At 37.5% G+C, this 23,263-nt stretch overlaps 1 protein-coding gene across 1 annotated transcript; it reads left to right on the forward strand.

Moving 5' to 3' along the window:
* The first annotated feature begins 4,497 nt into the window (after window positions 1-4,497).
* LOC575498 (phosphatidylinositol 4,5-bisphosphate 5-phosphatase A) lies at window positions 4,498-19,129 on the forward strand. The gene is made up of 9 exons (XM_030992166.1): window positions 4,498-4,638; window positions 9,044-9,263; window positions 10,124-10,240; window positions 10,907-11,082; window positions 11,733-11,954; window positions 12,851-13,016; window positions 16,071-16,208; window positions 17,423-17,614; window positions 18,852-19,129. Exons 1-9 carry the CDS (start codon window positions 4,625-4,627, stop codon window positions 18,933-18,935), a joined length of 1,329 nt encoding a protein of 442 aa, XP_030848026.1. The 5' UTR covers window positions 4,498-4,624; the 3' UTR covers window positions 18,936-19,129.
* The last annotated feature ends 4,134 nt before the right edge of the window (window positions 19,130-23,263 follow it).

Raw genomic sequence — 23,263 nt, forward strand, 5'->3', positions numbered from 1 at the left:
ATTATTATTTTGGGGGCTGGATCTGGTATGTTTAATCCTAAGAAAGTTAATTCAATCTAATAAACTTTCTTCTTCCACAGTCACCGTCGATCTAGAGTACATCGGCAGGCCAGTTTTGAAAGGGCCCGGGGAGGGGGGTGATTTTGCCCCCACCCCAGCTGACAAATTCATAACCAAGAAGGAGAGAAAAAAAGAAGTAGAAAAATATTTTTAATAACAATGTGATGTTGGTAAAAGATTGAGGTCACTGGGATGTGGGAGAAGCGGGAATCTGGGACAATTCATCCTATAACTAAAAAAGAAATAAATCTCTTACAAATTTGTTGGATCATCATAATACATTTGTCAATGTAGCACAACTTATAGGAATTAAGGTGTATTTTCATTATTTTTGACGATTCTCTTTTTTTTGTTTAGCTTATATGACTCTTCATAGATCTGATATGATACAAACGTTTGATTTTGTTAATGATGAAAAGCAAAATTATTGGGTATTTTTTGTTCGTATTGGGAGTTCTCCCCTTTCACCCCGGTTACATTCTGTGTATGTTAGGCACATGATTTAAAAACAGTCATAACTCGACGTAGGTATAGAAGGACTACCATGCACAGTGGCGGATCTAAGGGGGGGGGGGCACAGGGGGCACGTGACCCCCGGCCAAAAAGAAAAGAAAAAAGAAATTAGTGCTCACATAAAGTTAGGTCTATTCCATCATTCAAAATACGACCAGACAAACCTGTGTGTTTATAACGAACCCAGTATTGTTTTAAGAATCAGACCAGTGTAAGCAGGGGCGTACGCAGGATTTTTTCAAGGGGGGGGGGGGGGGGTTTTGCTCCCGAAAATTTGAAAATCGCGCCGGTGTGGTAGGCGATTTGTTCCGGGTTCCGCGGAACAGATCGGCGCGCCGATTTGTTCCTCGGAACGAATCTACTGGATCGACTCGTTCGCAGATACGTTCGAAAGCCGCCGTTCTTATCCGACATTGGCCGAACGTTTCTGCTTATATAATCGCGTATATTTTTATTACTTGTGTCGAATAAACATGGTAAAAATAAATTTTAGCTTTATCTTGATACTTTTGTATTTATTGTTGCAATGAAAACCAATATTATTTATTTTTTGTCGGCTAGTACCAAGGGTTGAAAATTCAACAAAATATGTCGGCTTTTTCTTTTATTTCTTTTTTTTTATTCTGCCGGACACGTCTTTTACTTGAGGAATTTTCTTTCTCTTCATTTCTTTTTTTTAATTTTTATTGGTCCTTCTTAATTATCAGCTCGACCACTCATTTCTTTTTGTGTTGACCCCGGCCCCCCCCCCCCCCACCCCACCCCGCATCTCTTATTAAACTAGAGTCTACATGTACATCATGCATGCAGCCCACATGCATAATTAGATTCTGTGATGATCGAAGCCCGGTAATAGGTGGTTGACGTAACACGATATCAAAAAAGCAGCATTCAAACCAAATTAGAAGGCCTGATTAGAAAACACCCCGACATCTGCTTTTACAGGCAAACTAAGCCTATGGCAACAACTGCCCTTTTTGCTAGACCACCCAGTCCCCGTCGCTTCGCGACGGCGCTGTTTGTGGTCAATCATTGGCCGCAATTATCAACATATTTGAACAACGGGAATCTGCATTTCTATACAAAGTTCTCAAATTGGCAATCGTTGGCGTAGCTAATTTGGAGAAGTTTGATTGGTTGCAAAGGCCGACCAGAATAGTTCATTTTGCTTTAGGGGTGTACCATGGCGTGTATTCAATAATACGTGAGCACGCACGCTCTCCGATGAGATTCGGAACGGATCGCCTGGCCGGAACCGATCGCCTGTGACTAGCGGAACGAATCTACGAATCCGGAACAAATCGGCGGGTACATATCCAGGCGATCGGTTCCGGAGGAACCGATCGCCTGCACGGAACAAATCGCCTATGACACCGGCCGAAAAGTCGCTCAGTGGGGGGGGGGGGGGGGGGGGGGGGGGGGGGGGGGGGGGGGGGGTAAGCGGACACTTTTTTTTTTTTTTTGGTCTCGAAATTTCAAAATTTGACATTTTTCTTCGTTGGGGGGGGGAGTAAGGTCACCTTTTTTAGGTTAACCGTGGGTATAATTTTTTTTTTTTTTTTTTTTTTTTTTTTTTTTTAATAATTAAAAAAAAAAAAAAAAAAAAAAAAAAAAACCAAACGGGTTTTTTTTTTTTTTTTTAGGGGGGTTTACACACATAAAAATACCAAAGGGGGGGGGGTTTGAACCCCCAAAACCCCCCCCCCTGCGTACGCCCCTGAGTGTAAGGCTAAAATAATGTTGAGTTTAGCCAACAGCTAGCTGACCCCAAAAAATATTGATTTAGCAAGAACAAAAAAACGATATACGGTTAGGTCATCTTTACAAGAGAGGAAAGTCTCCTATATTTCAAAGAGGATATCTCCTGCATGCACTAATTTTTTTTGCAACAATCACGTGTAATTTATTGGTGATAAGAATTTTTGTTTTTTCCCCACTTAAACTTCGCCCAAAGCTTTCCAGGTTACCCGAGCCTTCCGAGGGATGTCCAGTTTCTCCTCCTTTCAACAAAACAAAAACCTAAAACGACTTGGAGGGTGTCTTATATTATATGTTGCCTTATATTAGTATTGGTAGTACATATACCGTACAAATAATTATGGAGAGGCCAAAATGAATATCTACAAATTTGCAAAGTCAATTCTCTCTGCCCGGTCAAGAATAAGCTGAATTTAAAGTTAGTGTATAGCGGATCGGGGCCTTTGGGGTATCTATTGGGTATGTTCTAACATTTGGAGCACACTTCTTAATTCTTATAATGTTGATATAAACAAACCGATTCGAGTTTTTTTTTAAACATACAAAATGATACTTCATGTACCTAAATAATGCACTTATCCAAAAAGGTCAACTGTCAAAATGTAAAGAAACAACATCCCAACACTTTAAAGGGGCTTTTACCCGCCCCGTTACACGGAGAAGGAAATGTGATTTTATTGTCCGACTGATGAACGCTACTGGTTCAGATGTTTTGCGAACTTTCCCTAAAATCATACTTCCGGATCATCCATTTTTGTAAGTGATTTCTTCTTATGCAATAATTAAGCAGCTACATGATACAATGACAGCTTGTGTGGGTGGGAGGGGGTGATGGGGGCTGGATCACCGGGCAGGGGTTATTTGTATGCCTCCTTGGGGGGGGGGGGGGGGGGTACTCAGCTTCGGATTGGACGGGGGTGTGCCGCTCAAGCCTCGAAACCCTACTCATTTTTAAGGGTCATTTTGGTAGAAAAGGGTACCCATTTTAGGGGATTTTCTCGAAATGAAGGCCCATCATTTTTTTTTCACAATAATTGTTGGATGTAGGCCTATGCCACGCAAGCACCCTAAAATTGGAAGTTTTGAAAAACGGACCCACGTTTAGTGATATTTTTGTTGAAAATGGGACCCATGTTTAGGTTTTTGGGTGAAAAAGTGACCCATAAGAGGGGCAAATCCCCGATATGTCTTAACATGGGAGTACCCCCCCCCCCCAAACCCGGGGTATTCCTATGCTTTTTTTAAAGGTCCATGTGGGCCTTGAGGGAACATTATTAGGCACTCAAGGACAAGTTTAGGTCCGATATGCCTACTTTTGATTTGATCGATTAACGCTACATAGAATTGATGTATCAGTTTCGTTTAAAATATAATATTGTGTTTATATATTTTTCTCAAAATGATTTCAAGGGATAACATTTAAAAATATTAATTTTTGTATATGCCTAAGTGCATACAAATTAAAGAAATTTATTCATTTAAAACATGGAATTATTGTTTTCAGTCGTCTTTTACGAGATCTAATTTTCTATCTCTGATATGACGTGAGCTACAATATAAAATAATATACTCGTTTTTATGACGATAAATAATTCTCGTATATTCAAAAATCATGCTTAACAATAACTACAATGCATTTCTACATTGTCTATTTATAGCTCTAACAATATATAGGCTATGATCGCATGCATCTTTACAAAACAAAAAACGTATTATGAATTTTATAATATTGGAGGGTAAATTAGGCAAATAAAAAAAAAGTAATTGTTCTTTTCATTTCTTCCAAATTAGACAATTTTTTTCCAGTTTATCTGGTGATAGGGTAATGAGATACATGGGGGGGGGGGGGGTGGCGGATCGAGGGCGACCAGGGAACCGACGTGGCGGGGACTGGAGAAGGGAGGCAGGGGTGAATCTAGGGGGGAGGGTTGGCGATTTACCCCCCCCCCCCTTGGGCGGCCAAGTGGAAAACAAGAAGAAAAAAAGGGTGACAAAAATAAGGAAAAAAGAAGAAGAAAAAGTATAAGAGTAAAACGGCGCGATTTTTAGAAAAAAATCCTGGATCCGTCACTTGGTCAACCCCACCCCCCCCCCTTGGCAAAAAGCTAGATCCGCCCCTGGGAGGGGGCAGCGCCATCTGAGAAGAATGTCGATCGCCAATACGCAATCAATGCTACGCGATCGTATTTATATTTACAATCGTTCATTGAGAGGATCTCGAGTGGAGGAAAAGCTATCGAGTTGATTACGGTTCCTTTGTCTAGAGACTTTAGACTTAGAGTGAGAATGAATAATGGCAGAACTTAGGTGAGTTCATTTAATATATTACACGTATTGTTTTAGGTGACATTATACAAATAACGCACGTCCCAGAGTGCAATAGCGGTGAATGCAGTACGCGCGAGGTTTCTTTAGATTGGTGCCGCTCTGTGCAACGAGCCGCTTGCGGCGAGTTGACAGTGCGAACCATCTGAAGAAACCGAGCGTTTACTGCATTTACGTTTTGCACATCAGGGTCAAGTGCGTTATTTGTTTTATAAAATAGCGACACAAATAGCAAAAACGAAACTTTAGATCCCTCTAGATCTAATAAGTTAGAGTCTACGAGAGTTCGATCTAGATCTAGATCTAGAGTTATGTTGGTTCTAGACCTACTTCTAATTAGACTAAGACCTTGCAGGCTTACCAAAAAGTCAATGGGATTCATTGCCTTGATTAAAAATAAAATCCATACAGTGGGTCTAGAGACGAGTCTACATCAGACAGCTGAAATTCCTGGCTTCATTATAAAATCCAAAAGTCAAAACAGGCCTAAATCCAAGGCAAAAGTAAAATAAAAATTTGCTTTTTAATAATACCCCGCTGGCCGCTCTAGCTAGCTAGCTACGCGTACGTTGCGCTGGGGATCATGGTGGAGCGTACAATATTAGCTACGCGTAGCCTACAATAACTGCAATGCAACTCGAGGGAGCGCGTACTACACGTACGCGCGCGCACTGGATCTCCATGGTCACGCGTACGCACCGTGCAATATAACTTTTTACTGCGCTTTTTCTGCACTCATTTCTGCAAAATCGTGCTTGCATCAAAATTTTTTCAATGTCATGTGACGCGTATTGACCAATCACGATGCTTAAAATACTAGAGCCATTTTATAAAAGTATTTATGAAAGATGAAATTTACCCAAAACTGCTCAGGCCCATCGCGACTGTAGTGTCCCACCTATTAACTTTGATGTTGTGCGGCACTTATTTACTACTCCGTTTATCAAACGTCTTTTCAACTGGGACTCGATCAAACCTTTAAGCCGCCTGCCCTTTGTCTTTGATCGTGAGCATTGTCATTTTGAACATGGGACTATGAGAGAGTATGTCCATGTTATGTATAATCAAGAAAAGTGTCTAATATCATCAAGAAATTAAGGCGAGGCTAGCCTGAAACCTAGACCGAATTTTTCTGTCTCTTTCGTTCGTTAGCCTCTGATTTGGGTAGGTCGGCTCTCTCTTTAGAGACAGAACAGCCCCATACGCTGTAGTGGCCGCGCGTTTGTACTAAGAAACGTTACACAAAACTTGGCCAAACTTAATCCCTAATTTTTATATTTTACCGGATGCGTATCCGATGCATTTAAAGTCCTAAATTAGCTAAATACTTGACTACTTCGGTTCCACTTACCAACTTGACTGGAATAATCCGTTTAATGGTCCATTTTTAGGAAATTATGGGTCAAGATCGACATCCATGAAGAAAATCTTGCAGCCGAGTCTCATTCTTTCTAGTCTACGCCGAAGGCAAAATGATTATAACGGAAAAACTGTGCATGTCATTACGAACTCGTAGCTCGTGCACAGTTTTTCCGAACAAGAAGAACTCAAGGATGTAGCTTAATTTTTTTCTGAAAAAATCTTTTTTTGGCATTTGCAGGCCAAAAAAATGAAAAGGTTAAATTCCAATAGCATTTGAAAGATAATACTAATTTAGAAGTTCCCTAAAAAATGGGGGCTTGAAAATGTCCTAAAGTGGGAAAATAACGACTATTAGTTTTTGAATCGACTTAAGAGCAATAGTCTGATTTTCAGACCACTGTTCCGAATGGTCTTATGTTTTAGGCTACGCAAAGATATAATCAGTTTAATTTTGGCCATTACAAGAAGTGGGTTATTGATGTAGACGAATGCTCATGTATCCTTTACAGCTCATTTTATGTATGTTATTACCATGTTGAAGAAGAAAAAAAGCCGGTCAGTCACTCATTAGTATAGTATTAATGACTGCTTTGAGAGAAATAGTTGTTTTTATACGCTCAAGGGAAGTTTAGAATCGTGCTATTGCCCGAGGCATGCCGAGGGCAATAGCCCAATTGTAAACTTCCAGAGAGCGTATTTCTCGAATATTAAAGCAGTCATTAATACTTTTATATGCCGAAAACAAAAGAGTCGCCTAATGACACCACCTTGGCCTTTCTCTAGTTTAAGCTATGGTCACAAATCAGAGCAGCGACCGACCGATCAGTAGCCTGCTCGGTCGCTGCTGGAATTAGGCATCGCCCAGCGATTATGTCGGTGCCCGGGCAGCGACCGCCCAGGCACCGAGCGTATTTTGGGTGGCGAGTGAAAAGTGAGCAGGCGCCACCCAAATTTTAACTCCGCGCTAAAACAGCGGCGACCGAGCGATGCCCTAAAAACGAGCGGTGCCTGGGCGGCCGCCGCTCGGTGGCCGGGCAGCCGCCGGGCAGAATTGGTTAAAAACTCGCCGCTCGGCCGCCGAGCAGGCTACATTTGGGTAATGTGACCATAGCATTATCTGCACGGTTGTTTTTTATGAGTGTATCTTAGAGAGTAGACTAGATCTAGATTCTAGTCTAAGCAAGATATTTTTACAATTGTGGGGTGGGCCGGCCCTGTGGGTAATATGGAGAAGAACCTGCGCTTTCATATGACACCTCACTTATTGAGTATCACCTTCAGGATCACAACAGATAAAGGTTTGAATCTCGAATTGAAAAAAAAAACTTGACTTTTTTTGCATGGTCGCGCAATGCACGAAGACTGCATAGAGACTGCATTGCGTGCAATCTCTATGGGAAGAATTTTAACACACAACATCGGGTGCGCGATCAGACACCCTGATTACTGGATCTATTTTCGTCTACGTCAATGCTTTTTCAGCAACTAAACGAACATGTTTATGGATAATTTCACGTACCCTTTTTGTTGTTCTTGCTTTCAGCGAGGCTTGCATTTGATAAGTTTAAATCTTGGGAGAGTTTCTTTAGCCATTTTTGTCTTGTTTGGAATTGTCTTGTCTTGTATGAAAATACAGACCAATTCTTCGCACACGTACGGTATCCTCGATCGCTCAAACCATTTTTAACATGTAAACCTATGGGTAACCATGGTTACTGGGATTTTAGAACTATTTTTTAAAACTATTACATGGGTTTGGAATTTTACCGGGAATTTTACAGGAATAGTTAAAGTTTATGAATGCAATTTCGACCAATCAGATGGCTGGATTTCTTAAGTGAGGTATATAATGTCTGACAGTGAAGTCTAGCAAGTAAACAGGTTTCCTTGCATAATTTGAATATTAGGACACTGCTAAGGTTTAAACAGGGTTGGGCGGTAAATACGGTAATTACCGGCGGTAAATACTGGTAAATACCGTCCGGTAAATAAGTTAAAAACGGGAAATATGATTTTAATTCTCTATTTATTAATAATTTTACTTGTTTTTAGCCTCATAACTGAAAATATTGTTCTGAAATAATTAGCAGCACAATACTCATAGTAAATACTCACAGTAGGAACACACAAACAGATTTATAAAATCCTCACTGCATACAAAATTGTACACACCCAAACAAATGGCATTTTGTGCATATGCTAATTAATAGGTATTCATGAATATGGTACATGTAATTAGCAACTGAGGATCAAAACCTTCATACAAGTTACTTTTATTGTAAAGTTTAAGATATTTGAATAAAATCAGTGAAAATTTGAACAAAATCGGGCAAGGAATAGGGAAGTTAAAGCTTTTTGAAATGACTAGTCACTAGAGGGCAATATTCAATTTGATGACATCATTTGTGGACAACTCTCCATGCCTTTTATACATCAAATTTCATGTTTTTCCTTCTTTCTTGTGATTGAGATAATAGAATGCAAAATGATATTCTACTTCACATGTTATGAAATCCGATCAAGAACACAATATTGGAAAAAAACGAAAGACTTGTGAAGAACATCATATCTAGATTAGGTGTATATTTGGTATCTTTTTCCTGTATTTTTTTCCAGCATTACAGTTTACAGACATAGACAAACACACGAAACACACACACACACACACAAATAGTACACACAAGAGCAACCATACTCACCACCATTGTTTTTATGTTCAAAATTGGACAATCCCTATGAACAAGTGAGTGGAAAAATATATTTCCTGGTAAAAAGTGGTAAATACCGGTAAAAAGCGGTAAATACTGGTAAATACCGCTTATTTCCCGGTGTCCGGGAAATAAGCCTCCGAAGCGGGAAATATGCCAACCCTGCGTTTAAATTTCACAGATCTATAGGACGTACATGTACAATTGTACATGACATATTCATAATTCCTGCAAAGTTCTACAGAATTTAATGTTGGCTGCAAAAGGGATTCATAGTATATTTAATATTTGTCCATCTTCTCTTCATGGCAATGCAGAATTTGTGTAAGTACATGGAATGTGGCGATCCAGGAACCACCTCCCATCGAAGCCTTCAAGGACATAATATGGATTCAGACTCAGAATGCTCCCGACATGTACATCTGGGGCCTGCAGGAGGTCAGTTCTAAGCCTCATGAGTTCATACAGAGTGCCTTCTCCGATGACCCCTGGACGGAGGTCATCTCAAGCATAGTGTGCCCTAAGGGTTATGTCATGGTAAGTTGATGAAGGGGACGCCAAAATGCAGAGAAACCTTCTTTAGCAACGACCTGTATAGAAAGACCACATGTTTAAAACTGCAACATTTTCTGTTTGTCTTGAATAATTTGTCTCGTTGAAACGTGTACTAAATGAACCTGTACATAAAGATCACCTACCTATAAAGAAAGTCCTTCTTGCCTCCCTTGAGTGGTCCCAATAGACAAACAAGTTTCACTGTAACGATGACATTGATATCCCTGTGGGCTGCCAGAGTTTTGGAAATAGTCCTCTGGCTATAGCTCTGCTGCCCTGGTAAGGCACGTGGCGTTCAATGAATTTCTTCCTACCAGTACCCATTAAAGAGACCTGGGTCAAGTGTGGCAAATGTAGATTAATGCTGAAAGTAATGTGGGAGGGACGCAAACCTTGTACTGACAGTAGTGTAATGACATCCACTGCACCACATTACCTGTGCAACAACAAAAAAAGGATAAGTTGGGAAGCTTGGACAATTAATTTATGGATATGGTCGAATTCCTACCCTATACAAAATCCTAATTTCAACCGTGGACAAAGGATGTAAGCTAACATTAAATTGAGAATCGGAATATCAGATAGATAGATCTGCCAAATGACAATCTACTTAACATAGATTTCAAGCCCTTTATTTATTATTCTTTCTCCATCTTTTAAAGTAAAATTTGTCAGCAGTTTGTATCTGAAGATTTATGAAGATGTCATATGAACTACAGGGTGTATACAAGGATTATTTTCATTTTGTGAATTCATGCGTTATATAGATTATATAATGATTAACTTTGTTGTACAATGTATGAATGTGTCATATGAATGTGCGCAATATTTATTTTCAATAGATCAACTCTGTAAGACTTCAAGGTCTGGTTATATTACTGTACGTGAGAATGCCACATCTTCCCTTCATTCATAATGTTCAGACAGCACTCACAAGGACTGGATTAGGAGGGGTCTGGGTAAGTTTGAAATACCTTTAACAAAAAAAACTTACAGAATTTCTTTTTGGAAATGTGAAGATTCTACTCTGGTAGAATTAATCTTGAAGCTATTTTATTCATATCAGTAACTCAAAGAGAAGAATATAATTTTCATTTGATTTCAGTAATAACACACAGATAACGATGAAAGTATTTGCTATGTAGAATTTCAAAATAATACTAAAAAGATACCCATCAACTAATGTTATTACCTGAAGGTAATACGATGCCAGGAATAGCAACATCAATGGGGGAAGCATACATGTATGATTTCTAAATAGGGATGATACTTTTGATGATATTCTATGATGTGTTTGTTGCTAGATAAAGAAGGGGCAGTGACCATTTGCTTTTCAAAGAGAAAATTATGATTTATATAAATCAAAGAAAATGTTGTCTGTACTACTCTATTATTTAGTAGAATACAAGTAGGTCAGTAAAAATGAATTATGGGCAATGACTAGGTAATTATTCATCACATTTACAGTAGAACATACATGTGTATGGACATTACCTTTCTCCAGTTTAAAGCCTGGCTAACTGTAACAACATTGTTTAACTTATGCAGGTTTCTGAATATTGTGAATATTGCTCATTCATTCCCAAGTATCTGTGCCTTTATCTGTGGTCTGTGTTTGTTACCAGGGTAATAAAGGTGCAGTAACCATTCGCTTTGACTGCTATGGTCGGAGCATCTGTCTTCTCAACGTACATCTTTCACCTCACCAAGACGGCTGGGAGAAGAGAGATAAAGAGTTCCAGACCATCATCTCAACTCAAGAATTTCCACAGTGCAATACATCCTCAATTCTAGACCATGAGTAAGTCAAACCAAATAATTTTTTGAGGATTTTACATCATTTTCGTGAGTTAAAATAGAGATATAGAGTTTCAAACCATCATATAAGATGCACAAGAATTTACAGAACAGTAGCAACATGAATTAATAAGATAAAGATTTAATGAAAAGTGAAAGTAAAAGCCTCACTTGTACCTTTTTTCCTTCTCTCAAGTAACAATAATACATTCAGGGGGAAGACATTAATTTTGTCTGGATAGTTTCATAATGACTTATTGGTATCGATATGATAATAGATAGAAGTTTACCTATTAAGTGCAATACTTGAGGCTGACATGTGTAGTGTTTATATGAGTCAGCAAGCTAAAATTCTTTTGTTTGTAAGCTTTAAGTATTTTTAAAGATGTTCATATAAACAAAAGTAATGGAGATACAGAAATATTGGAAGGTTTTGAGAAGTTAAATGAGGACTTGCATATATGGTAGAAGGAAGAGAAGATTTATGTGTTATTTGAAAGTCAACTTGTGTGTAATTATTTTTATGATTACAGAACCAATTATAACTTTTCAATCTTCAGATATATCCTAATTTTACATATCGATACGTTTCTTTTTTATTTGTCTCCAATCTCATACATGTATGTCTCTACTTGTGTCCAACTCTCTCTTTAGCTACGTTATGTGGTTTGGCGATCTGAACTATCGGATAGAAGACCTTTCGACGGAGGCCATTAAATTCCTGGCATCCCCAAAGAAACTTCATGTTCTGCTGGAGAAAGATCAGCTCCTGAACAGCATGAGAAAAAAGAAAGCATTCAACGGATTTCATGAGGGACTCATCACTTTCATGCCCACATATAAATTTGATTTGAAATCAAATGAATATGATACCAGGTACAGCATCAATTTCATGAACCTGTTGAATTTAATCTTTGAATTATGTTAATTAAAAATTGGCAAATTAAAAGATTTTCATATCATTCAGCATTGTTTACATCAAATGTTAATAACTTGGAAATAATTACTTTTAAGAAATGAAAATCACAGAAAATGATTAATAGCTGAGAAAAAAATGGAAAGATTGATCCAGATTTTGGGTCATTTGGGCTGCCAGTATCTTTTGTAGTCCCATATGATACTTTTATTGTGAGTTTAGTGAAATAGTGCTTTTATAAGACTATTGTATGTTGTTGTAAGATTAATATGATTTAGTTTATTTTCACTCATTTGCTGCACGATAAGCATTTGGAGACAGATTTCAGACCTGCAAACAAGCTTTATCAATTGTCACACTGATTACAAATATTTAACACTCTGTCAAAATGTGTTGTCTCAAATTTCCATTATCCTTTTGTTCTATCTTAGTTGAACTTTATTATCACCAACAACATTATATTAGTATCATTGTCATCATCATCATCATCATCATCATTATCCTCATTATCCTCATTATCCTAATTATCATTAACACGTCAATTGTCACACTGATAACAAATATTTTTAACACTCTGTCAAAATGTGTTGTCTTAAATTTCTGTTTATTTTCCTTTTATTTTATCTTGATTAGAACTTTATTAGCATCATCAGCAACATTAGCATCATTTTCATCATCATCATCATCATCATCATCATCATTATCATCATTCTCTTTATTATAATTATTCTCATCATCATCCTCCTCCTACTCCTCATCACCATCATCATCATCATCATCATCATAATTATAACTATCATTGCAGTCAGCATTGTAATTAAAATCTCTTCAATATCCCTACTTCTGTTTACTTCAGTCCTAAACAGAGATCGCCTGCCTGGACCGATAGGATCTTATGGAAGGTCAACCTACGTGCCAGCATAGATCAGAACTACCTGAGCATAACACAACTCTCCTACCATGCACACTCAGATATACTCTGGAGTGACCATCGACCCGTCAGTGCCGAGTTTCTTGCCAAGGTATGTGCTCCCCACATTGTTCTCCTGCTTTCTTTAGTAGTATATCTTGGAGACAGTACCAGTTATATGCAAACTATTGAAAGAGACAAGCTAACTATAATGCCTCCTTCACAACTTCTCCACATGACATGGTAGACCACCTTAAAGGGAGTGTGTCATGGAGAGATTATGTGTCTTTCCTGTGGCCCTACCCGGTGCCAATCGGGTATAATACGACTACGGACGACGCGAGTGCAGCATTCATGTGCGTGCAAAATACGCGAAACCAAAGCGTGAGGAGCACTCCGGTCTGTTTCGCGAAGGCTAGCGCGCACTGACTCAGTTACTCAAGTCCATTCGTTTATGTGCAGTTGTCCAAAAGAAGACGTTGATGGCGTTAACCAGTATTTTGCATGATACACTCCCTTTAAATAACAAAATGAAAGAAATGACGTCAGCATGGTTTGCTTTACAAATCTGTATATTGTAGCACACAAACGATTGTGTAAAAATAGTTGCCGGTGTTGCACTTATTTTAAACTCTTTCCTGCCGTGAGACCTTAACAAATTCCGGGTTATTGCAGCAATCTCTTAGCTAGCTGAGGGAAAAATTATGATGGAACATGGCAAAAAATAGAGCATCAAGGAACAGATAAGCTCATGAATCTTCATATTTCATATTCAAAGGGTTTGTGGATTATCCATGATTAACTCTTATCACATTCACATGTGCAATTCTGCATAGTGTGGCAATTTCCAATGCTGCGCTGTAAATGATTGTCAAAATTGTATGCATTCAAAGGTCAAGGACCAATATTTTTAAAGGGATCCGGTAACTTTGTCTTAGATTCTGAAACGAAATCTTTAGCTCATGCTGCAATGATAATTATAAACCTTTAGGTCAGGAACCCCATGATTTTTACAAGCCGATCGCCTGTCTGATTATCAAGATATTTACGATTGGAAATCAAAATCAAATTTTGCGTTTTCCTAACGGTTTTCGTAACACTACAGTCTATTGGGGAAAACGAGTGCCTATGGTAAAACTGGTCACTCAAAGATTTTACTTTTTGGAGGCACTTCTTGATCATTTTGAAGTGCAATTTTTCAGATTTCAGATTGTTAAACGATGCCTTTAATGGAAAATATGTTTCACGAAATCAGACTCGCCCACTTTGGTGCAAAGTCCAATTATCATAGGACACATGACAATTTGTCATCAGTATCTGTTTCCAATCTTTTATCTTAATGAATCTGATAAGTGTTATGAATTAACTGGTTGACAGCGGAGCACATTTAGTAGTCATTAGTCAAATACATCATAATCAAGTGCCGTACACTTCACCCCATGGGGGATTATAGGTTAAAGGCAAGCAGAGTAGGGTGCTATTTTTTTCTGGTAGGGCTTAGGTTTTCTTTGATTCCATGACCAATTGAGTTATTAGATTGTCCACTCTGAGCCAGAATCTGTTAAGTGCTGTTAATTAAAGGGAGTGTAGCTTTGCAAATACTGGTCAACACCATCTACGTGTTCTTTTGGACAACTGCACGTAAAGGAATGGACTCTATTAACGGTAGTCAGCGACTTAATCTCTACTTGGTCAGCGTTCGCGAAACAGACTAAAGTCCTCCTCACGCTATGGTTCTGCGTATGTTGAACGCACGTGATTGCAGCAGTCGTGTCATCCGTAGTCAGGACGCGGGAAAGACACACAGTTTTGTCAGGCTACACTCCCTGTAACTAAGTTCACAGGGGCAGGGCTTAAATTAATCCAAGGCCATGGCCGTGGATGCCCTTTTGATTGGCCTCAATGCCCCTCTCATTGGCCTTGGAGATTTTTTGTGCCCTTTCCAATTTTTCCTATTTGTGCTTTAATATAGGAATATGCCCTACAGAAAAGTGGCCTTGCCCTAAAATATTGAAATTTAAGGCCTGCAGTGGAGCACAGTCAGTAGTCATTAGTCAAATACATCATTAACAAGTGCTGTACACTTCAACCTGTGGGTGACAAAGTTGATCTGCTGTAGGTGTAGGAATAAGACTGCGGCTACAAAAACTGGATATAATTTGTCTTGTTTTCGGGCCTTAGCGTTCAGTGTAGGTTAATACCTGGCTGGGAGATGGTGACCTGTGAAAGATTTGATGTACCTAACACTAGCAGAGTCAGGTGCTGTGGTTTTGGGGGGTAGGGCTTTTTTGTTGTTGATTCAATGACCAATTGAGTTATCAGCCCCTATACATTTTCGACCAAAATTGTTTAGTACATGTCATGTATTTGTAATCTTGAACATTCAGTGTAAGTTTTGTTGGATTCTGTGAGATTTTATTTTCCATCATTACCAGAACTCAAGCTTGTCTTTAATCAAAACAAGATATACTGTATGTATCCATGAACCACAAGCCATTATCAAGCTAGCCAAATGTCTCCCTCTTGTGGTGGGTCAGTATCCAATGTGTTGGCAACTTCCTTCTACCAGACCGTGTACAGGTAGGGCCCTGATTCAGAAGCTACTGAAATGGTGGCATTTGATTGGCTGAGAGCAAATTTGGCAGAGAAATTAGAGCATTTGTTATCAATAACAAGTTTTTATAAAAAAAAACAGGGCCCAGATCAGTGCTTCCCTCACACCATTGCCTCATGATGACTTTGGATCATTGCCAAATCAACAATCTCCTTTCTAACAGTGATGATTTATTCTATGAATTTTTAAGAGAAGAAGATACAATAGTGATGGTATTAAGTTTCTATGTAATAATAATAATAATAATAATAAAGAAAAGAAAATTGTAATAGTTACATGATGAATAGTTCAATCGGAAGCACCCAGTAACATAATGCAGAATATAATGTCTCTGCCCTTTACTTTCCTTTTCCTTTTGTTCTTCCTGTTTTTTTTTTATTGCAGAATATTTTATCTTTGTATTCACATTATGACACTTTAGCATTGCTCATACTCATTGTTACATTTATATTCACAATGAGAAATGTAATAATTTCATTCTTTTAGTGTATTGTATATTGTTTTCTTCTAATACCAAAATAATAAACAGCTCTTTTCCTCTTTTTTTCCCAGATAACAATAGAGGATGCCCAGCCTTTGGTATCGTTCACACCCGTTGAGTCATGGAGTAGAGGGCAGGATGCAGAGTGTTCATATACGGTCTTACCTGACACAAAAACAAGCAACTGGGACTGGGTTGGACTTTACAAGGTGAGGCCAGTAAATGGAAAATGATATTTATTAATGTATTTATTTATTTATTTTAAAATATTTATACAGGATGACACTATCAGCCAAAGCAGTTTTTCATATTGATCCTGTATATACATGGTAAAATACAAGATAACAATGAAAAAAGTAAATAATAATAATATCTTTAAAGAGTAATTAAAAGATATGACAATGACTTGAGATATGGATGAAAATTTATAGGTTCACCAAGAATCACAATATGAGACTTCGAAAATTGATTCATGAGAAATTGTGTGGAAATGATAAAGGCTTTAACAATTCACATTTTTGGGTGCTTGATTTCTTCAGAAGTAGCCATTTTTTTCTCGGTGTACCAAATCAAAGTTGAGGTAGTTATTTTTGAAAATAGCTACTTTGACATTAATTTGTTACTTGTTTTGATAATATCCTTTTTGCCTACCGGTATATCATTCCAGGTCATAGCATTAGCTCATAGGGATGTTTTACTATATGATGTGCTTTAAAAATTAAAATTATTACTGCTTGACTGAAAGTGGAAATATTTGATTTGTAAAGTAAGAAGGTTTAATTTGGGCTTTTTTAAAGAGAGATAATGTATAACAAATACATTGTATAGATATATTGACTGCTATGAGAGGCATTGCTGTTTCTCTAGGCTCAAGGGGACATTACACTCTGATATGACCCGAGGCCCGCCAAGGGGTCATATCAGAATGTAACGTCCCCGAGAGCCAGTATAGAAAAAGGTATGCTTAGAATATTAAAGCTGTCGATATATCTTTTATATACCGAATTCACAAAAAATCTACAAAGAATTCTTATTTCTTACCTAATCCTTTTCTTGAGTAAAGACTGGTTTAAAAATCACAGAGAATCTGAGACACTGTCTGTAAATTTCGCTGAAAAGTTCCCTGAACGTCCGATCACTCGGGAATCGCAGACAAAAAGCACTGTAAGGTATCTGCACTCGCACAAAGAAACTTTTTACACGTAAACCAATGGGAATCTCAGCAAAATATATTTATGCGGCCCGTTACCTGGGGCAACGGGCATCTTTTAAAAAACTATTGACCGGTAGGCGGGCATGGCTGAAATCACAACTCCGATTTTGACCAATCAGATGACTAGATTTATTCAACATACTAAAGATAGGTATATAATAGATTTTATTATCCAAAATGTCTAATTTTCCCCTTTAATCTCCCTTGCAGGTTGGGTTCAACACCGCCCAGAAGCATTACCTCACCTACGTATGGGCCGACTCCAACGGCGAGAGTAGCTCTGGTCTTGGTAAAGTGAGGTTTGGTGCCAGCTACTTCCCTGAAGATACCTGTAGTAAATACGTGCTCTGCTATGTGAGCCGTACCATGTCCTGTGTGCTTGGAGTCAGTAACGTATTCAGGGTGAGTCTCAAGTTGGATGATTGTTGATTTCCACCTTTAAAAACAAGTTTAGTTCTGGGGGGTGTTTCACAAAGATCCTAAGTTGAACTTTACTCTAAGTTGGACTTAAATATTATGGAGAGCCATTTGTAGCCTTAAAATAAAATATATTCAAATACAAAATTCAAGTATTTTAGACTTTTCATAAAGTACACATCAAGAACATGACATTTCCTTGATAATAGAAAATATGAATGATTTGAATTAACATTTTATGCCTTTTAAAATAACTTCTACAAAATATTTTCAAAGATGCTACCAGCTTTCCATAATTTTGAAGTCCAACTTAGAGATAAGTTCAAGTTTAATAGGATCTTTGTGAAACACCCCCCTGGTCATGCAATTACATCGTGAAAGAAACTTGTGAATCGATCAGAAAGGGTTGATCATCTAGCGTATTGGTGTGTACTGCAATGTTCTGGAATCATCAAAATGATAAGAAATTAGGCCCAGACTTCATAAAGTTACAAGGACTGTACACAGATAGATGTATATGGGACTTCACGAACATGTGGCATAAAAATCTGTCCCGATTTTTTATGATGTTAGAGGCCATATTTAGAATATTAAGGCATTTGAAGAGCCATGCTTTTCAGGGAACATCTTTTATCTGATGTTCTTCCACACTTGCATAATACAATGATAACATTCACAAATTATTTTTCACCTCTTCCCAGAACTCAACCATCTCTTTAACCCTAATATTCATACATGTAGATAAATGTAAACATGGGAGGGGGATTTTTTTTAAATAAAAATCTTTGCATGTGAGTTTGTTATTATTATTGTGATTTGCTTGAAAACTTTTCATTTTGAAGAGTTATGTAAAGTTCAACTATGGGGGTACAAACTTAGAATGCTTGAAATTGTAGTGTTCAAGCAAATTTTAAGTGTGATGTGGTAAAACTAGTGCAATGGAAAAACTTATCATAATTTAGGGTATCGAAAAAGACTTTAATGTATATATCAATATGCGCTGTAAGTACTCATTGACTTGTGTGATATTAGATACACAAATACAAGTCATTTCATTTATTTTTATTGTGCGCCTAGGAATAGCATTGTCTAGATAGACGGCGCTATACAAATGCCTATTATTATTATTATTATTATTATGGTGTATATAAGTCCTTTACATCCAATGTTCTCGATGAGAATTTATCAATCATAATTATCATTATCTTTATCATTTGAATAGATTCTCCCATCTGATGCGGAAGAACGTCAGTTGCAGCAAAACCAAGCCTTGGCCAGTAGTTTGAACTACCAAACCCCAATGTGAGTTGTGCAAAACAAATGTTAGCACTTTAACGCCAGCGGTGAGGATTTTAAACACCAAAATGAGGACGTACACACCCTCTGTCAGTAAGTCAACACACATACAGGGTGGGTGTACATCAAGCACGAAGCACATCAAACACTGAAAATACCACGGTGAGATAGAGTGAGACAGAGGGACAGGGAGGGAGGGAGGGAAAGAAAGCCAGGGAGAGAGAGAAATAGAGAGGGAGAAAAGAGAGAGAGAGAGAGAGAGGGAGAAAGAGAGAGAGAGAGATGCTGCTAACACCAAGTAAGCAGGATGATGTCTTCATTTTATAGAACAAGTATAAAGCTAAAGGCCCCTTCAAACTTGAGGAATGAGGCCAATTAAGAAATAATGCAATTTTTTGGCAAAATTAAATGGGATAAGCATTAGTATATTTCACAATTTGTATAAATACACAGAGCCATTGTTGAGCATATCTATGTTATTATACCCCAACATATTGTCACTTGCCGTTCATTTTCACACGATGGTTTGACGCCGTAGTTTTTAAAGAGATGGGGGTTTCTACATCAAGTCTGAATGGGGCTGAATCGATGCAAGGGCAACAGACACCAAACATGTGACATTGTGATATAAGGATGATATAAACACATGAATGTGCAATGACACAAATTCATGTCAAGAATGTTGTATAAAACATTATCTCTTACATAATTGTAATAGATTTTAGAATGTCGGTATCTATGATGAAAGTGAAGCGGAAACGTATCTGGTGCTATTTTATAATTTAGGAGGGTACATGTTGGTGTCTGCTGGCGTGTATGTGTGTTGTGGAATGCGTGTTCCTGATGAATACGTGCTTGTGTGTTGCCTCTGTTTGTGTGTTCAAAGCATTCCGCTGAAGGTATTTCTGAGCAGATATTCAACCATTATTCAAACATTCAATATCTTCTTCAATGAATTCAAGACAAAGTAGAGCAATCGTGGGCTGATTGGATCATATATATCAACAAGTTATTTATGTTGTCAAACTTGGGGCACATGTAGCAAATTGCATTATTTGTAAGAGTTATAGAGCAAAATAATAAAAGATCACAGTGGATACATGTTGTATCCCACGATTTATGCTGACAAAATCTTGTAGGCCTTCACAAGTAATATGGAAATATAATAAATCAAGAATTTCACATTGCTTGTTGGAGGATGTTTGGTAAATGCAGATGTGCACAATTGCCATATGGTATATATTTGCCCCCACTTGATAGTACTCTTTTTATATGGCCATTTAAAAAAATTAATGTTTGGCATCCCTGTCTGCTACCTTTTTTGAGGCCCCCTGCTTTTTTCCTTTTTTGTTCAATGAAGAAACATGAGAAACATACTGCTAAAATGATTTATTTCTGAATTTAAAAAAAAATGCTTGCGGCCATCTTGAAAATAGCCTGACTGTCTGGGAAAATGTACCAAGCGGCCATTTTGAGAAAAAAAAGGGTCTCCTCCATATTTTTCAAAAATGCAGGATGCTTAACATGTTTTTTTTTTTTAATTGCCTATTAAATGGTAGATCTTACTTTTTTTAAGTACCATTCGTTAGATATAGTATGAATGAATGATAATTATAGTATTACATAAAGTATATTGCACACATAACCATCCCAAGGGATGCTCAAGACACCTACAGAGTACCGATACTACCCAGGCTGTAGCCAAGCAGCATCATGGTGCTGTAAGCATTTTAAGGATATACCCCCTACCAGGTAGCCATTTGCTACACCTTGATGGAGAGTGGTAGCTGTAGATAAATGCCTTGCCAAAGGATTCAGGGATTGGCCATCCCTTTTTCCTCAAGCAAACTTGTTCCTCTTGCCTGATAAAACTTTTTATAATCTTGTCAGTTCCAAGTTAGAGAAATATGACAGTATGGGGCATCTTCTGTACCTTGATATGAGAAGTGCTGGCAGAGTTAACCAATCACTTTATGTTAAAGTGAGATTTTAATGTATACAGCTATTGCATAATGCTTTTTGTCCACTCATTTTTGTTTTTTATACGGCGACTAAGTACCACTTGCCATAATAGAGAATCAATAATTCTCTTTTAAACTCTCTCTTTCACCCTTTTTTCCCTAGGCATATATACGGTGTACTTTATTTATAAGCCCATCAGTAACAGCACTTTTTGCACATATATTGTACATGTATATGTGATGCTAACTGACCTTTCTTTTTTTTTTATAATAAAAAGTGTTATTTATTGCTTTAATGCTGGAAAATGAGCTCATTTTAATGTACAGCTGTAGAATGTAAATGAAGGGCAGCTCCAATTCACTGTTAATGGCAATTATAACTATAAAGTACCTGAATAAGTTGATCCCAAAATGGCCTCTTCAATTTTATAGCTAAAAGGTATAGATAATAGTGTTGCGACGCTACCGTTACCAGAAATATTTTGCTGAAGACTCAGCTCAAATTTACAAGATTTAGGACGTGCAACACCGATAGGTGGTTATGTGACACATGCTCCAGTGGTAGTTGCTCGGCAACCAATTTCTTTAACTGAATTACTAACTTCAACCCCAGCGGCAACACTATCCATAATCCTAACCCTAATCCTAAATTATAATGCAACCCTACCTATGGCTATTGATAAAATAAAGTCTGGAGCAATTGTCACCGAGAGAAAATGTCATAGCGTCCTATACATGTAGGTACATATTTTTTTCACACTGAATTTGTGAGATCGATTTGGGAATAATTCATAGTTATATTTGCTGTTTGTCAGTGAAATGGAAGGGCCCTTACGACAGGGTTTGTTCAACCATTCCCGTGATACAAGTGTATCGAGATTCTGTCACCTTGTTTGTTTACCATTGTATGTATATACAGCTGTTGTTTGATATCTTTTACTCATTATAGTGTGCCTAAATACATGTCATGTTGCTCATTTTTTCATATATATATTCATTGTCACTTTGTCAGCTTTATGATACAGATTATCTTTGAAAAGTTTGAAATTCAGTGATTTATTCCAATTAGAAGTGTCATCAAAGTAATATATGTACATGTATATAACAAGTATGTGTCATGCAATTTGTGTGTTTTTTATTGTATAAAATGGAGGCGAGAGTTTCTTTCTTTCTTCATCTTCTTCTCAATAATATTACGCAAAAGGAATTGCCAAATATGTTCTGTTCAATAAACAGGAAGTGCTTTCATGATGTCTTCTCTTCCAAATGGAATGTTCCATTTTCAAAATTCATATTTTGGTTGAAATAACGTTTTTTACACCTTTTACCCAAGACATTTTTTTTTTACATTTATGGTGTGGGAAGTCATTCTGCGGTATGAAATTGAATCACTAAAACAGCAGTAAAAAGAAACTTTTAGAATGGCTGCCACAGATGTGTTGGAAATTGCAACCAAAGATTGAAACCAGTAAATGCCTGGATATTTGATATAAAGGCTAGATGAATAGGAAATGCGTAACATGCTGTACAAATGACTACAAAAGAGTTACCAGGCCGCTTTGCTTTGTGTTTTTGGTTTTGTTGAAATTGTGCAGTGCCAATAGTTTTCTTGACAATCAAATGATTGCAGGTGACATCTGCAAGTATGCTGCAAAGTAGGCAAACCTCTCGCAACATGAAACCTTCAAGACTTGTTCAGAATTTCTCTTCTAATGTCAATATACAATTGACACTTGCACCAACAACAAAAAGTGCCATGATTCACCAGTTATGCAGTTATGACGATGGTGATAATGGTGGTTATTATGAAACTTGCATCAACCTGGACCACTCACAGATTTCCCAAAGTGTTTGGTCCTACTCCTGCAACCATTATGTAGAAACTACATAATAATACAATGGAAAGTAATTTGAAGTGGCCTTTAGAAATGCAGGCCTAATTGATGAATTCACACTTTGCCCCTAGCTACGGTGACTATATTCCTTAAGAACCTTTTGTGCTCTCTCTCCTCAATTATTGACACAAAATGAAAGAGAAAAAACATGAGACATGTGGTCTCGTCGCAGTGCCATTATTGCAAGGGTATGCATGTATTCATATGAGTATTTGTCATGATGCCAAGAAATTATCATTTTCTTGAAGTGTTGTACATACCTGTATGGTGCAGCTGGAAGAAAATATTCACTTTCAACATTTTTAATGAAAAGGCCCAATCTGAACTGTTGCAGAGCATTACTTGTGCATAACAAATTGAAATTGAAAAGTCAGTGGCTTTTTAAAGTGAAATTAATGATAATGACTAGAAAACTTCTTCGTAAATCAGTGATTAAGGGCAGTCAAGATATATAATCTTTTCTGAATACATCTAGGTATATT

The sequence above is a fragment of the Strongylocentrotus purpuratus genome, unplaced genomic scaffold, assembly GCF_000002235.5.
Source record: "Strongylocentrotus purpuratus isolate Spur 01 unplaced genomic scaffold, Spur_5.0 spur5_scaffold_2, whole genome shotgun sequence".
Classification (NCBI taxonomy): Eukaryota; Metazoa; Echinodermata; class Echinoidea; order Camarodonta; family Strongylocentrotidae; genus Strongylocentrotus; species Strongylocentrotus purpuratus.

Bases quoted from the DNA above. Each gene is read 5' to 3' on its own strand.
- LOC575498 (XM_030992166.1), top strand. The intron at 11,083-11,732 runs GTAAGTCAAACC...CTCTCTCTTTAG, and splicing joins TCCTCAATTCTAGACCATGA to CTACGTTATGTGGTTTGGCG. The intron at 16,209-17,422 runs GTGAGGCCAGTA...TCTCCCTTGCAG, and splicing joins ACTGGGTTGGACTTTACAAG to GTTGGGTTCAACACCGCCCA.